We start from the raw sequence: 17,948 nt of genomic DNA on the forward strand, positions 1-17,948 counted from the left end.
GGGGGGGGGGGGGGGGGGGGGGGGGGGGGGGGGGGGGGGGGGGGGGGGGGGGGGGGGGGGGGGGGGGGGGGGGGGGGGGGGGGGGGGGGGGGGGGGGGGGGGGGGGGGGGGGGGGGGGGGGGGGGGGGGGGGGGGGGGGGGGGGGGGGGGGGGGGGGGGGGGGGGGGGGGGGGGGGGGGGGGGGGGGGGGGGGGGGGGGGGGGGGGGGGGGGGGGGGGGGGGGGGGCGGGGGGGGGGGGGGGGGGGGGGGGGGGGGGGGGGGGGGGGGGGGGGGGGGGGGGGGGGGGGGGGGGGGGGGGGGGGGGGGGGGGGGGGGGGGGGGGGGGGGGGGGGGGGGGGGGGGGGGGGGGGGGGGGGGGGGGGGGGGGGGGGGGGGGGGGGGGGGGGGGGGGGGGGGGGGGGGGGGGGGGGGGGGGGGGGGGGGGGGGGGGGGGGGGGGGGGGGGGGGGGGGGGGGGGGGGGGGGGGGGGGGGGGGGGGGGGGGGGGGGGGGGGGGGGGGGGGGGCGGGGGGGGGGGGGGGGGGGGGGGGGGGGGGGGGGGGGGGGGGGGGGGGGGGGGGGGGGGGGGGGGGGGGGGGGGGGGGGGGGGGGGGGGGGGGGGGGGGGGGGGGGGGGGGGGGGGGGGGGGGGGGGGGGGGGGGGGGGGGGGGGGGGGGGGGGGGGGGGGGGGGGGGGGGGGGGGGGGGGGGGGGGGGGGGGGGGGGGCGGGGGGGGGGGGGGGGGGGGGGGGGGGGGGGGGGGGGGGGGGGGGGGGGGGGGGGGGGGGGGGGGGGGGGGGGGGGGGGGGGGGGGGGGGGGGGGGGGGGGGGGGGGGGGGGGGGGGGGGGGGGGGGGGGGGGGGGGGGGGGGGGGGGGGGGGGGGGGGGGGGGGGGGGGGGGGGGGGGGGGGGGGGGGGGGGGGGGGGGGGGGGGGGGGGGGGGGGGGGGGGGGGGGGGGGGGGGGGGGGGGGGGGGGGGGGGGGGGGGGGGGGGGGGGGGGGGGGGGGGGGGGGGGGGGGGGGGGGGGGGGGGGGGGGGGGGGGGGGGGGGGGGGGGGGGGGGGGGGGGGGGGGGGGGGGGGGGGGGGGGGGGGGGGGGGGGGGGGGGGGGGGGGGGGGGGGGGGGGGGGGGGGGGGGGGGGGGGGGGGGGGGGGGGGGGGGGGGGGGGGGGGGGGGGGGGGGGGGGGGGGGGGGGGGGGGGGGGGGGGGGGGGGGGGGGGGGGGGGGGGGGGGGGGGGGGGGGGGGGGGGGGGGGGGGGGGGGGGGGGGGGGGGGGGGGGGGGGGGGGGGGGGGGGGGGGGGGGGGGGGGGGGGGGGGGGGGGGGGGGGGGGGGGGGGGGGGGGGGGGGGGGGGGGGGGGGGGGGGGGGGGGGGGGGGGGGGGGGGGGGGGGGGGGGGGGGGGGGGGGGGGGGGGGGGGGGGGGGGGGGGGGGGGGGGGGGGGGGGGGGGGGGGGGGGGGGGGGGGGGGGGGGGGGGGGGGGGGGGGGGGGGGGGGGGGGGGGGGGGGGGGGGGGGGGGGGGGGGGGGGGGGGGGGGGGGGGGGGGGGGGGGGGGGGGGGGGGGGGGGGGGGGGGGGGGGGGGGGGGGGGGGGGGGGGGGGGGGGGGGGGGGGGGGGGGGGGGGGGGGGGGGGGGGCGGGGGGGGGGGGGGGGGGGGGGGGGGGGGGGGGGGGGGGGGGGGGGGGGGGGGGGGGGGGGGGGGGGGGGGGGGGGGGGGGGGGGGGGGGGGGGGGGGGGGGGGGGGGGGGGGGGGGGGGGGGGGGGGGGGGGGGGGGGGGGGGGGGGGGGGGGGGGGGGGGGGGGGGGGGGGGGGGGGGGGGGGGGGGGGGGGGGGGGGGGGGGGGGGGGGGGGGGGGGGGGGGGGGGGGGGGGGGGGGGGGGGGGGGGGGGGGGGGGGGGGGGGGGGGGGGGGGGGGGGGGGGGGGGGGGGGGGGGGGGGGGGGGGGGGGGGGGGGGGGGGGGGGGGGGGGGGGGGGGGGGGGGGGGGGGGGGAGAGAGGGGACTCAGAGCCCCATAAGGTCAGCCACCCCCTGCTCCCTCCGCAGCCGCCGGTTCTCCTCTTGGAGCTTCTCCAGCTCCATCTCCAGTTCATGGAGCCTGGGGGGGTCAGCCTGCTGTGACCTCAGGTGGTTGTTCTCCTCCTCCATGCGGCTTATGCACTCCTCCAGCTCTATGTACTCACAGATCAGATCCTGCTTGCTCATGTCCTGCAGGCTCTCCACGTGGTCCTTCATCATCAGGAACTGGGTGGTGGTGTAAGGGGCCACCGGTGGGCCCTTGGCGAACATCTCGGCCCGCATCTGGGACGCCCGCTGCGACTCCCTCTCCTCCAGTCGCTTCTTCTCCTCCCAGGTCCGCTGGTTATATGACTTCCAGGACCTCTTCTTCTTGAAGGATGGCCGGCGGTGCCTCTTTCTGCCCAGCTCCCTCCAGGGCCCCTCCGGCTCAGGGCTGGAGCCCATGACCAGCTGACAATGGTGTTCCCTGTTGTCCGTAATAGCAGATTGTACCATGAGGGCTTCGTAAGGGGTGCCCAATGGTTCTTCCCGACCCCGCTCCTGGGGATCCCAAGCCGAGTCTACACAATGGGCTGCTGCTGGTGGGCGGTACCCAGGTTGAGACCAATTTGACCTGGTGTTGTCATTCATGGGGCAATTCTGCTTGAAGTGACCCAACTGTTTGCACCGGAAGCAGCGTTGTTCATTGTCCTCCTGGCGTGGGTAGCGAGGGCTAGATGTCATCGGTCTGTTAGGCGGTTGGTATCTAGCGGCTGGTGGGTGTGAGGGCGCCGTTGTTTGTGGAGGTTGTACCCGTGGTGTGACCTGGTTTGTCTTGCGAGTATCCGCATATTCATCCGCCAACTTCGCGGCCTCTGGTAGAGTCATGGGCCTGCGATCTCTCACCCAATCTTTGACATCCGTCTGGATGTGATTGTAAAATTGCTCCAGGGGCATTAGTTGCAAAATGTCCTCTGCGGTGGTGGCCTGGCTGCTGTTAACCCAGTTAGAGGCCGACAGGGACAGCTGGCATGCCCATTCTGCGTAAGAGTCTTTCGTGGTTTTGCGTGAGTCCCTGAACTTCTGTCGGTGGGACTCTGGGGTTACTGCATAACGAGCCAGGAGCACTTCTTTAACCCGGGCGTAGCTATGGATATCCTGATCTGGCACGGTCCGGAAAGCATCAGAAGCTTTGCCTGACAGTTTGCCTGACAATATTGCAACCCACTCTCTTCTAGCTATTCGGTGCAGGTTACATTGTCGCTCAAAATCCGCCAGGTAGTTATCAATTTCACAGTCCTTTTCATCAAAAGCTTTAAAAGCGCTAAACGGAATCTTACTTGCGTCTGCTGTGCTGTACTCACTGTTTGGAGAAGGTGCGGCTGCTTGTTGGACTGCTGCCAGTTTTAACTGTAGTTCTGCGTCCCTTATTTGTTTAGCCTTCTGTAGCTCTGCGTCTCTTATTTGTTTAGCCTCCTCCGCTAACAGGTCCATCACTTTCAGCACCACATCTGGCGTTGGGTTCGGGCCGAACCACGCTAGCTTCTCTCTCATTAGCTTGTTGGCTGGCGATTCCTCCTCCTGAATCACTGGTGTATCCATCTCTTGTACTGCTGGCGTTGCTGCAATCCCGTCCTCCTGGTCTATCTCCATTGATTCCGCTATGATGACCCGCTTGGTTTTGTTGCTAGCAATCCTTCCAGTAGTTCTTCCAGTGTCTGCTTGGAATCCAGGTGTGAAGGAGAGTAGAAGGGAAGATCCCGCTGCTGCCAACCAATTTGTGACGGTATCGGTATGATATCCCCGTCAAGCATTCCCTCCTTTCCATACAAGAACATCACAGGATTCCCCACACATGAGTCAAGACTGGATGCTGGAACCAAGACACTTTATTGACACAAAAACTCAGCTTATATGTGGTTACAGCCTGTTAGGAACGCCCCCCTCACACAGTGGGGTTTCCCATACAGATTATAGGAGACAAGTCGGAGCCGACCATGCAGACACGTTTCTTTAGATAAAGACATCAGGGGAGTTAATTAATACACTGAAGCAATCAGAATAATTAACATACTACTTCTCTAATCATTTAGCCTGATGATACAATACACATCTTTTAAGGGTAAACACAGATCTTCTTTACACAACACAATAGATCAATTAACCTTTAGAATAGTGAGGGGACATTAGCACGTCAATAACCTGTCAGAGGAATGAATCACACATGAAATTCCTTTCTACCTCTACCCATGGCTAGCAGGGAGCAGTACACTGAGACATATAGGCAAATGTATCACAGCAACTAATGCTCCTGGAGCAATTTTACAATCACATCCAGACGGATGTCAAAGATTGGGTCAGAGATCGCAGGCCCATGACTCTACCAGAGGCCGCGAAGTTGGCGGATGAATATGCGGATACTCGCAAGACAAACCAGGTCACACCACGGGTACAACCTCCACGACCAACGGCGCCCTCACACCCACCAGCCGCTAGATACCAACCGCCTAACAGACCGATGACATCTAGCCCTCGCTACCCACGCCAGGAGGACAACGAACAACGCTGCTTCCGGTGCAAACAGTTGGGTCACTTCAAGCAGAATTGCCCCATTAATGACAACACCAGGTCAAATTGGTCTCAACCTGGGTATCGCCCACCAGCAGCAGCCCATTGTGTAGACTCGGCTTGGGATCCCCAGGAGCTGGGTCAGGAAGAACCATTGGGCACCCCTTACGAAGCCCTCATGGTACAATCTGTTATTACGGACAACAGGGAACACCATTGTCAGCTGGTCATGGGCGACAGCCATGAGCCGGAGGGGCCCTGGAGGGAGCTGGGCAGAAAGAGGCACCGCCAGCTACCCTCCAAGAAGAAGAGGTCCTGGAAGTCATATAACCAGCGGACCTGGGAGGAGAAAAAGCGACTGGAGGAGATGGAATCGCAGCGGGCGCCCCAGATGCGGGCCGAGATGTTCGCCAAGGGCCCACCGGTGGCCCCTTACACCACCACCCAGTTCCTGATGATGAAGGACCACGTGGAGAGCCTGCAGGACATGAGCAAGCAGGAGCTGATCCGTGAATACATGGAGCTGGAGGAGTGCATAAGCCGCATGGAGGAGGAGAACAACCACCTGAGGTCACAGCAGGCTGACCCCCCCAGGCTCCATGAACTGGAGATGGAGCTGGAGAAGCTCAAAGAGGAGAACCGGCGGCTGCGGAGGGAGCAGGGGGTGGCTGACCTTATGGGGCTCTGATTCCCCTCCACCCCCCCCCCCGGACTCTGAGCACCAGTGCTACAGCATTTCAACAAATATAACTTTTCCTTTTTATGAATCTTCTGTGATTGTCACTTCAGAGCCATAACCTGCCCCTCCCATAGCGGGACACCTAGACGGCGGCGCACAGACCCATTCGCCGTCTTCACACTGACTTCTGGTGACTCTGCAGATCGCACAAAGACTTGGGGACTGACCGGCGTGTGATCTGACGACCCGGTGGCATACCTGAGTCGGAAGCAGTTACCAATGGAGGTCAGTCACGCCAAACGGAGTTAACCTCGGACTAAAAGCTCTGAACCCGTCAACCCTACTGGACCAGGGAAGGTCCAACCGGGTTTGCCGTAGCAGGGAGAAAAAGGGGGGCCATTGTGAAGGATATGTCAGTGTAAATCTCCCTGCTTGGTTAAATTGTGGGTTAGAGGTAAAATGGATTCATGTGTTACAAGCTATTGACATGTTAATGACCCGTCTGCAGCTAGCTCCTTACTTCAAAGGGATGTTAAACCTGTTTACTGTGATTAGAGGTGACTCATGTTATGTATTCTGATTGCTTCATTATGCGGTGCCAGGCTGCCCAGCTAATGTGTTCTGTACACCTTGTAATTAACTTCCCTGATGTCATTATTTAAAGAAAATGTGTCTCAGGTCGGCTTCGAATTGTCTGGCTATATTCTGTATGAGAAACTCCTGAATAGGTGAAAAGGGGGTGGAGCTCCCATTGTTCCTTGATTAAGGATTTAGCTTGTAAAACTGTATTTATAACCAGCAGCAAGCTGCCAATAAATCAGTCTTGGTTCCAGCATTCAATCTTGACTCATGTGTGGATGATCCTGTGATGTTCTTGTATGGAGAGGAGGGAATGCTTGACGGGGATATCATACCAATACCGTCACAGGTACTTTTAGACCTTAAAAGGCCCAAAGCTCTGGACCCAGGATCCAGCCCTCTAAGGAGAGGCGTTATAGGTAAAACCCCACAGCTTGGGGCCCGGGTACTGTCCACTTTGGCTCAGAGGCACCTTGGACAGATCCGGTTAGCCTGCCCTGGTCCCAAGGACGTAGAGACATAGCTATTTTGTGACCAACACCTAAGACACTGGCGAAAAAACTGAGGTACTCCCACTATGGGAGGGGGTTATATAGGGAGGGGACTTCCTGTCTGAGAATGCCAGTGTCCATCACCTGAAGGTAGACTCTATAACCCGTATAGTAATGGCTAGGCTGCTCTGTCTCCCGTGATGTACGATAAAGAAATCCACCATGGAACTGACTCAGGTCCAGACCTACCTGGGTTTTTGGGTGGAATCTCGTACTCAAAAGCTGTTCCTACCAAGGGAAAAGGTGGAAAAGGTTGTCTCAGCTGTCAAAAGGCTGATAGGAACCCCTGTGTGCTCCCAGAGGGAGATCCTCAGGCTCCTGGGGTTCATGTTAGCCAGCATTCTAGCAGTCGTCTGGGCTCAGCTGCATTCAAGGGATCTGCAATCCTTCCATCTTTCCTCTTGGGACAAAAGGAATGAATCTCTAGATGAAAGTCTAATCATTACCCGTCAGGTAAAATCCTCCCTGGGGTGGTGGTCAGTACCAGGCAATTTGGAAAATGGCAGATCCTGGGGTAAGTGGGATCCACTAAAGGTCACCACAGACGCAAGTGCCGGGGGATGGGGAGCTCACATAGGGGAAGCCAAAGCTCAGGGTTTCTGGCAGAGGGAAGTAGCTAGATCCTCTTCCAATATCGGGAACTCAGAGCGGTGGGCGAAGCCCTAAAAGCCTTCGAAAAGATGGTCACAGGGGAAAAAGTCTTGGTCTGTTCAGACAATGCTACGACTGTAGCTTATCTGAACTATCAGGGGGGAACCAGGTCCAAAACCCTTTAAGCCTTAGCAAAGGAGACCCTGACCTAGGCCAAGCACAGGGTAGTCTCCTTGGCAGCGGTCCACATAAGGGGCACAGACAACCAGGAAGCAGACTTCCTCAGTCGCCAACCTGTCAGACCCTGAATGCACTCCATGATTGGTGACCCTGAAGAGCCATGATTGGCTCTTCAGGAAGCCAATCACAGGAAACATATGTTGGAGCAGAGGATCTACTACACTATGAGACTTTTATCCGTGTCTCCTGTGGAGTAATTTTTTAGCCCCTTCCTGAGTGGCCATTGGAGTAGATTTATGCCATTAGCGGTACCAATCTTGTGTTCCCAAAGCGTTTTTTGACCGTCCTGTAAAAAGGGGTCAAACAGCTCTGGTGAGTGGCCATCTTCAACCTGAGCATCCGTGAAGGAAGATCTAGAAGTTTTATCTCTGAGTATTCCGTTTTGGTGTTGGGATTTATTCACTTATGGACTTTATGCTTGCTTTTTTTTCATTTATGTGCACATTTAAGTTTGATGTGTTTTTCTTTGTCCCAGTTTTTCACATGAACATGTAAAGCGCCTTATTCTTTTATTTTATAATTCTTTACAGTTTAGTGATTTTTTTCACTTTAAAGGGGGCAGCTGTTGGATTATATGTTCTTATGCCCACAAGGCGCCATTTTTTTGGTATATATTTTTGCATTATTATAGCTTATGAAAGCTCAGGCATACCTGCACCAGAAAAGTTGAAAGCACACTCAACTAGAGCCCTAGCAACATCTAAGGTCAAAAAAGCAGGAATCTCCTGGGAGTAAATTCATAGCTTAGCCACCTGGTCCAGTCAAGACACCTTCCTGAAGCACTACCGAGTGGAGGTCCTATCGCAGCAGGACCTAGCCTTCGGTGGAAAAGTGTTACAGGCAGTGGTCCCACCCTAAGGTAGGCACGTGGATTTCTTTATTATACTCTCATGTGTTTCCGTCCTGGAAGGTGAGGTGAGAAAACTGACAGTTACTTATGGATAATGGTGTCTTTACGAAACGTTCCAGGATGGCAGGCCTACTTCCCTCCCTGTTATGGGTGGAGGAGTAGGTACACACTAGGTGATAAGTACCTAAACATTGGAATAACCCTTGTGAATCAGTTGGGAGTATTACTTTACAACTACTGTGGGACAAGGTGGGGCCTTATAAACAGCTGTGATTTGATTGTGTTTCCTGTAGGAGGGAGCCTATCATCTCTCATGTGTTGCCATCCTGGAAGGTTTCGTAGAAACACTGTTATTGGCAAGTAACTGGTTTTGATTTTGATATATTTTTGGGGGATATTTATTATAGCAAAAAGTAAAAAATATGGCTTTTTTTTCAAAATTGTCACTCTTTTTTTGATTATAGAGAAAACTCTATTTGTGGGATTTTGTTTAGGTATAATGTTGCAGGCCCCTGCACAATTGTCAGTTAGAGCGACGAAGTGCTGAATAGCTAAAAATGCTCTGGTCATTAACCCCCCTGACGGTAAACCCGAGCGTGACTCGGGGTTGGTTTTTCATGTTAGGATCGGTAAACCCGAGTCACGCTCGGGCTGGACGGGCTTACCTTTCGCTGGATCCACAGGCTTGGTTTACTTACCTTGTCCCTGGATCCAGCGATGCCACCCGCTGTGTGAGCGAGCGGGTCCTCCTCGCTCGATTCACAGTCCCCGTGTGCCGCCGATCTCCGTTCCCTGCGACGTTACGACGCACGGGGACGGAGAACGGCGCCAAATTCAAAAAAGTAAACAAACACTTTACATACAGTATACTGTAATCTTATAGATTACAGTACTGTATGTAAAAAACACACACCCCCCTTGTCCCTAGTGGTCTGCCCAGTGCCCTGCATGTACTTTTATATAATAAAAAATGTAATTTCTACCTAAAAACTGTAGATTGTCCAAAAGTGTCCCTTTATGTCAAAAATGGTTTTAGATCAGCTAGAAAACAGCGATAATAAATTATAATCACTTGCAGAAATGTGCGATAGCGATTTGCGGGGAAATTCGTCATAAAAAAAATAAAATAATGACAGCGACAATTCTGCAACTGCAAATTTCAGTGATTTTGAGTTGATTACATTATTGAATAATTTTTATTATAATTATATTATTATTTGTTATAATTATTTATAATTATTTATTATATTATAATTTATAATTTTGTTTTAAAAAAAAAAATCATACCCGGGATGCCTACAAGACTCTTGCTTGGTCAGATTTAAGTGAGTTATTTCTAAAAATTACAGGCCTACAGTATAAAATGCCAATTTCCTTGCAAAATAATTGTACCGCTTTTGGTACGTAATTCCAGACAGAATCATACCGCCAGGGAGGTTAAGGGGGTAAAATGTTCCAAGTGGTTAACCGCTGCACCAGTACCACTTTATAAGGTTTATATCTACTTTAAGAATCAAATGACAAAGATCAACTTAATCTTAAGGCTTCTGTAGTCCTTTTTGCACACTCAGAAGCTTGGAGAAGTCGAGAAAGGTGAACTCTCACTTCTGAGTCTTAATATAAATAGTCAGACTAAAGTCAATTAGACAGAACTATGTGACTAATATTTATTTTTCAGAAAAAGGTTTGCACAGTTATAATTATTAGGGAATGAATATTCCCAAACTCAATCATCACTGGTTCTCTAAAAGTGAACCCATGAGAACAGAAATATGGTCATTGTTGGCTTGCTTTCAAAGGTAAAGTTTCCAGGGCTGTCAAAAAAGATTCAGACTTTACTACCTAATACTATTCCAAGCATGCTGGAACAGACATCAGGCTTTTTAGATACCTTTAGGCTAAGAAAATGCCACTAAAACTTTGTTTGTGACTCTTATAAAGAACATCCTGTGACTCTTATATTACACATAATGGTTGAATGTTTATGACGTCTTTGGTATATTACCTGCAGGTTTTTTTTTAGCAAATGATGGTTGGCTGACACAAAAGTGTTCCTACAATAATAAAACTTAGTACTCTGGGATTGTGTACTTTCACATTACAATAAATACTGCACTGTGATATTCCCTCTTACCTTATTTTAGGAATTCTCTTGTTCTTCCTGCTGAAAACTGTCAGTTGAATGTGGAAAAGTAAAGGATACCCTGCCATATATCCAGAAAAGAACTATACTACCTATTCTCCTTATTATTTCATTACTATTTGTTTTACAATTATTTACTTTTTACCGACCTGATTCTTTAAAGCTTGTGATTGGCAATTTCTTATGACTATTTGGAAAAAGACTAGCATTGCTTCAACTATGAATGCTGTATGTATATGGGATCTATATAAAGGGGGGAACCAATGCGCAAAAACAACCTAACCATCGGCAACTAAATAATGGTATAATTAAAATAATAATACTAAAATAAGAAAGCAGCAGCCACTACCAAAGCAGTGCTCACGCACCAAATGACATATGTAAAAAGGGGGGTGTAATGGCGCTTGCCAGTGGAAGAATATAATAAAGTAAATGTCAAATAACGCACAGCAACGTATGGATATTGACCAATGGATCCAATAAAATGTGTTCCACTCCTACTTTCCTCAAAAGCCCTTCATGACATCCACAACTAAGATGTGAAGGGTGGGAATAGTGAGATTGATGAAATTTAATGAAGACTAAAAATAATAATTAAAAGTCAATAAGTATTGTGAAGACAATTGTAATACATAATAAACTCCAATGCCATCACCAAATAGGCAAAACAGTGATAGCGTGAATAATGGTATTCATGTGTAATCCAAAAAACACAAAGTGAAAAGCTCTAAATATGTTTTTGTAAAAGAACGAAAAAAAATTAAAAAAATGTGCACCAAAAAATTGTGCAAAGTGAAATAAATAAATAATGTTCAGGCATGAAAAAATATATATATAAATAAAGTTCAAGTTAATACAGTGTTCAAAGTAAATTCCAGCACTTGATGAAATATTCTAAAAGTGCAAAAAAAGTATATATACAATAAAGTTGATAAGGTGCTTGATTTCAAAATTTCCCAAAAGGTGCAATAGTGTTTAAACAAAAAATGGTACTGCAATCCACCGCACGATCCTCCAGTGTAGTTGTGCAGACCCCAAATGAAGGTAATACTAGCCTCTCATCTCAGAACAGTTTAAACCAGCCTGTTAGATGTACATGGAGCCCAGCAGCACACACTATGGATCCAGGAAAGCTCGGGTCACTCCAATCATCCGACCAAAGGTTCGTCCAGACCACTCATAGATGAAGGACAGTACTCTGGTGCCCTCTGTAGTAAATGCTTCTGTTGAGACTCACTTTTTGAGGCCAATATCTGTATACACATTTCCCGACACATTGAATTGTCCTTTGCCTGATAGCAGCAAGAAGAATCCGAGATGAATCTGGATGGGTAACGTAGAACAGAACTCAGCCTTGGCTTGGAATATTTCATCAAGCGCTGGAATTTACTTTGAACACTGTATTAACTTGAACTTTATTTATATATATATTTTTTCATGCCTGAACATTATTTATTTATTTCACTTTGCACAATTTTTTGGTGCACATTTTTAAAAAAAATTTCGTTCTTTTACAAAAACATATTTAGAGCTTTTCACTTTGTGTTTTTTGGATTACACACAATTACCATTATTCACGCTATCACTGTTTTGCCTATTTGGTGATGGCACTGGAGTTTATTATGTATTGCAATTGTCTTCACAATACTTATTGACTTTAAATTATTATTTTTAGTCTTCATTAAATTTCATCAATCTCACTATTCCCACCCTTCACATCTTAGTTGTGGATGTCATGAAGGGCTTTTGAGGAAAGTAGGAGTGGAACACATTTTATTGGATCCATTGGTCAATATCCATACGTTGCTGTGCGTTATTTGACATTTACTTTATTATATTCTTCCACTGGCAAGCGCCATTACACCCCCCTTTTTACATATATGGGATCTAGTAGCTGATATTTTGTGTGCTGCAATTGGTTGTGTAATGCAAAAAATGTATCAACCTTGTCCAAAATAAATGCACTCTGTGAGGCTGATGTACTAAGGGAGTATGTTTTGGATACCAAATATGTGCAGGGGAATTTAAACAAACATTTGGCTATGTTTGGATGAGTGAATATAACTTCACAGAGCATGTGAAAATGTACATCTTTAGTAACAAAATCCCAGACTATAGTATAGTTATTTAAAATGTAGTGCATCCATGATACAATTATCCTGAATAAACCATTGTGTAGAGAAAATTGTTCATTCTCACAGTTCTATGTATTAGATGAAGATAGTTAAATACATTGAAAGCAAGAGTAAGCATATTCACCTCTGTTAAGAGAAGCCGAACTGTTTATTTCTCCAGTAATAAAGGAAGACTCGGACTGTTTTCTAACGGTGTCATTCCACATCCTACGGATTCGACTCTGTAAAAAGAATACAATGGTATGCTTGGCAAAGTTGTAATTAAAAATCTAAAAATCATTTTGATTATAGGTCTGACTTTTATAGGTCTGACTTTATTTTTTTATAAAAAAAAGAAATACATTTTCATTCGACGTTTCTTGCAACCATTACAAGTAGCATGACAGGATAGTCAATTCTTACAGACATATTTACATAGTTAGTCAGGTTGAAAAAAGACACAAGATTTTCTTTTGCCCTAATGACCACAGAGCACTAAACATGCTCCAACCATTGCCTCAATTTTCACATGCCCACTGAACATGCTGTAAAAATTGCTACCATTTTGGTATGGTGTGCTTCCAACATACTCAGGCTTATTAACTTTGAAAAGTATTCCAATGTTTATTAATTTCTTGAAAATCAGTAAAGTTGCTTGCCACCAGTTTGAATCTCAAACTGCTGTGGACTTATTGCTGAGTGCACAAATTATCCCCCCTTCTGCCAACAGCTATTAGACGTGCAATTAATTTAGTTCTGAATTTGTTATTTAACGAATTTTGCCAAATGAGTTAATTCCGAAAATTTCCGAATTTTTCAGTTTCCGAATGTTAGGATTTTCGGATTTCCGAAATTTAAAATTTACGAATTCCAAAGTTCCAAAGTTCAAAATTCGGAAACTTGAAGGGAAATTCCAATACCTATAATTTTATATTTATTAGTTAGCTATTATTTCGAAGTTTACTGATGTTCTCTATTTTTTTCTGATTTTTGAATTTCCAAATTTCCAAAAATTAGAAAATATGAAATTCCGAAATTCTAAAATTTATAAATTTGAAATTCGGAAAAAAAAATAAAAATTTGAAGTTAGAACATGCGAAATTCAAAAATTCGAAGTTAGAAAATGCGAAATTAAAATATTTAAAATTCAGAATTGCGAAATTCTAAATATTGAAATTTCGGAAATTTGGATGAAAATTTAGAAAATTCGAAATTAGGAAATTCAAAAAATGTGAAAATCTGTAAATAAAGAAAATGAAAATCAGAAAATTCTAATTAATTTGTTCCATTCCATTTTTTCCATTTGAAAAATTGGAAATTCCAAAATTCGTAAATTTTAAAATCAGAAATGACAAAATTCGGAAATTTGAAGATTGGAAATTTTGAAGTTATAAAATGTTAAATTATATCATTAAAATTAGAAAATAACTAACTAATAACTATTAAATTATAGGTATTGGAATTTCCTTTCATTTCCTAGTTATTAGCTAGTTATTTAGAATTTTAATGATTTTCTTTCTTTTCAGATTTTCGAATTTTTAAATTCTAAATTTCTGAAAATTCTAAAATAGGAAATTCAAAAATCCGAACATTTTGGAAGGTCAAACAGGGTTTAGAATGACCCACTCTATGAACGTTGCTACACTTTCAACTGAACCTCACTGGATAAGATCAAATCTCTCAGGAAGAAATCCAGCATATAGGGGGTTATCCACAAAGCCGCGGCGCAACGTAACTTTTCGGATTTAAGTTACTCCGCCGCAAAATTCCAAAGTTAGGTGCCGATCCACAAAGCACTTACCTGGAACTTTGCGGAGCTGTACCTTAAATCCGTCCGGCGCAAGGCGTTCCTATTCAAATGGGCGAGTCCCATTTAAATTAGGCGCGCTCCCGCGCCGGACGTACTGCGCATGCTCCGTCGGGTAACTTACCTGACGTGCATTGCGCTAACTGACGTCGCTCCGACGTCATTTGCTTAGACGTTAACGTAAATGGCGTCCAGCGCCATTCACGGACGTCTTACGCAAACGACGTAGAATTTAAAATTCGACGCGGGAACGACGGCCATACTTAACATGGCTTAAGACAACTAGGGCTTAGCCCTAGTTTTACGCGGCGGAACTCGACGTAAACGACGTAGATTTAGAGCGACGGGCCCGTCGGAGCGTTCGTGGATCGCCGTAACTGGTCATTTGCATATTCTACGCCGGCCGGAATGGCCTCGCCACCTAGCGGCCGGCCTAGAATTGCATCCTTAAGATCCGACAGTGTAATTCAATTACAGATGTCGGATCTTCGTCCTAACTATGGGAAACTGAGTCTGTGGATCAGTTCCATAGTTAGGACCAGGGATACGACGGAGTAACAGCAGTTACTCCGCCGTATCTCTTTTGAGGATCTGGCCCATAAATTCAAAGGAATAAGAGAAACGCACAATAGTGAAGGCACAACTTAAAAACATTTATAAACTACTTGACATCCCAGCTATAATCATATGACGTCCGTAGGAGGGATCTCCCATCCTGGACAGGCATCATATGACGTCCTCGACTTCCCTGCCGTCTAGAGGGCGTGCATGCCTGCCGTGTCACTTGGTAGCCGATGCGTGTTCCCGGCGGCCCCGATGTCCACCAGACACCCGCGATTGCCAAGGACACAGCCAAGGATGTGGATCTGTGTGTGTAAACACACAGATCCACGTCCTGTTAGAGGAGAGGAGACAGATCCGTGTATTTCCAATACAGAGGAACACCGATCGGTCTCCTCCCCTTGTGAGTCCCTGCCGCCTACAGTTAGAATCACTCCCTAGGATACACATTTAACCCCTTGATCGCCCCCTAGTGTTAACCCCTTCCCTACCAGTCCCATTTAAACGGTAATCAGTGCATTTTTATAGCAATGTCACAGTTACAATAAAAATCACAGATCACTGGGGGCGGAGCCAGCGACCGACATGTGAGCAGCTCTGAACTGGAGCTCCGTGCAGGACAAAAAATCCTTCAGCCATCCTGGGCTTCAGAGGCGCAGATTCTCAGCAGCAACGGCATCCCTGGCTCCCGAGACCGTGCCGATCACAGAGGCATGGGTAAATACGGCCAGGCACCCATGGAATCACCCGCAGAACATTTGTCCCACGTTTGCCTGACAAGGGCCTCATCCCCACAACCCTGGCCGGTGGTTGTGGGGGTCTGCGGGCGGGGGGCTTATCAGAATCTGGAAGACCCCTTTAACAAAGGGGACCCCCAGATCCTGTCCCCCCCTATGTGAATTGGTAATGGGGTACATTGTACCCCTACCATTTCATGAAGGAAGTGTAAATAGTTGTAAAAAACACACACACACCATAGAAAAAAGTCCTTTATTAATAAAAAAATAAAAAATAAATCCAGCGGTGGTAATCCACTCGGTCCCGGCTCCTTGCTCCAACGTCACGTGACCCCATCCCCCTCTGATGCACCGTTGGCTACATCACTGGGGAAGCCTGGCAGAGGGGGCGGGGTCACGTGATGGGTGGCCCTGCCTCACCAGTAAAAGAAATGTCACAGCTTCAGCCGCGTCATTCGCCGGGCTGTGTCCGGCGGAGAGAGGAGGCGTGCGATGCTGCGCTCTGGATCCCGGATGATCTTCTCATTGCTGGACCGGAGAGGAGATCACCCGTCACTGGATACCGACAACGTTGGAGCAGGGAGCCGGGACCGAGTGGATTACCACCGCTGGATTTATTTTTTATTAATAAAGGACTTTTTTCTACGGTGTGGGTGTGTGTTTTTTACAACTATTTACACTTCCTTCGTGAAATGGTAGGGGTACAATGTACCCCATTACCAATTCACATAGGGGGGGGGCCAGGATCTGGGGGTCCCCTTTGTTAAAGGGGTCTTTCAGATTCTGATAAGCCCCCCGCCCGCAGACCCCCAGAACCAACGACCAGGGTTGTGGGGATGAGGCCCTTGTCCCCATCAACATGGGGACATCCTCCCCATGTTGAGGGCATGTGGCCTGGTACGGTTTAGGAGAGGGGGGCCGCACTCTGTCCCCCCCTCTTTTCTGTGGCCGGCCAGGTAAACATGCTCAGATAAGGGGTCTGGTGTGGATTTTTGGGGGAACTCCACGCCATTTAAAAAAAAAATTGGGGTGGAATTCCCCTTAAAATCCACACCAGACCTGAAGGGTCTGGAATGGATATTTGGGGGGAACCCCACGTCATTTTTTTTTAAATTGACGGCGGGGTTCCCCTTAATATCCATACCAGACCTGAAGCGCCTGGTAATTGAATTTGGGGGGACCCCCACGTTTTTTTTTTTTACGAATGAATTCTCTCTGAATTGCCGGGAGCCGACAATTCATTATAGCCGCGAGTCCAGTTTTAAATGACTTTTTTTCTTTCAGAAATGACACTTTGTGCAGAGACAGTTCTAAGTCCTGGAAACATGCACTTTTTCACATGCTTACTTTACATCCCACCTAGGTACAAATTTTAAAGGAATATTTCACTTTTATTGTTTCACTCTAAGCATTATTAAATTCACTGCTCCCGAAAAAACGGCCTTTTTTTAAAACTTTTTTTGCATTGATAAATGTCCCCTGGGGCAGGACCCAAGTTCACACAAACATTTGGTGTGTTCGCAGGTTCTGGTGCGAACCGAACAGGGGGGTGTTCGGCTCATCCCTACCGTTTGGTAGGCTTCCCTGAGAAAGCAGAAAGCAAGCAGCCTGAAGATTTTCTTGAGCTGTGGCTTAAAGATAACATGGCGGACACTACGTTCTCACGCTTGTTTGCCATAGAAAGGGCTCACAGGGTGCCATCGAAACCCCCCCTCCTGGTTCTCACCCGCACCCAATGATAGCACGTATTCTGCGCTTCAGAGATCGTTAAAATATTCTCCGTGCAACCCGCACTATAGGGGACCTGCAATTTAACAGGAATCGTATTTCTATTTATCCTGACTTCTCTGCAGCTACGCAGAAACAGAGAGCTAGTTTTCTGCATGTCAAGAAGAGGCTCCGGGACTTGCACATGGCTTACAGTATGATGAGGGGGCTGCGGTGGCTCAACGCGATTGGCACTGCACTGACAAGCCATTCACCTCTGCAGCTAGGGGTTCGGATCCCGGTCTCGGCTACATGTGAATTGAGTTTGGTGGTCTCAGCCCGGCTCCCGGTGGGTGTGCTATGCGAGGTAAGCCTGCGCTTTGTACGCCCACCCCCCTCCCACAAAAACCACCACACTTACACATACTCGAAATTGGGTTAACATGCACGCACTTTGACCACGCGGTCTCTAAAAAGAGAGGCAAAGGACTAACAGGGCTGGTTGAGCAGGCAAATCCTCTCACTCCCTTATAGGGAGTCCCTCTGCCCCGTTGGGCTTCAAAGCGGAGCAGGTAGGGCGGGCTGTGTGGGAGGACCCCCTCACACACCCACCATTGCCACCCGGGGCATGGAGAAAGGTGGCAGATTGCCTCTGGGGGAGGCCTGCCTACTCCCAACTCCTGCAGTCCGGCTCCTCTCTCAAGTACACGCACAAAATACACTACGTTCTCATGCTTGTTTGCCATAGAAAGGGCTCACAGGGTGCCATCGAAACCCCCCCTCCTGGTTCTCACCCGCACCCAATGATAGCGAGATCGTGAAAATATTCTCCGTGCAACCCGCAC

At 50.8% G+C, this 17,948-nt stretch overlaps 1 protein-coding gene across 18 annotated transcripts in view; it reads right to left on the reverse strand.

Annotated features, from left to right (window-relative positions):
* The window catches only part of ADGRL3 (adhesion G protein-coupled receptor L3), a 1,059,382-nt gene that overhangs the window by 209,803 nt on the left and 831,631 nt on the right, over positions 1-17,948 (reverse strand). For all 18 annotated transcript variants that reach the window (XM_040322560.1, XM_040322545.1, XM_040322548.1 and 15 more), the window contains one exon: positions 12,437-12,533. In XM_040322560.1, coding sequence (XP_040178494.1) covers positions 12,437-12,533 — 97 coding nt within the window. The remainder of the gene's footprint in view (positions 1-12,436; positions 12,534-17,948) is intronic.

The sequence above is a fragment of the Rana temporaria genome, chromosome 1, assembly GCF_905171775.1.
Source record: "Rana temporaria chromosome 1, aRanTem1.1, whole genome shotgun sequence".
Classification (NCBI taxonomy): Eukaryota; Metazoa; Chordata; class Amphibia; order Anura; family Ranidae; genus Rana; species Rana temporaria.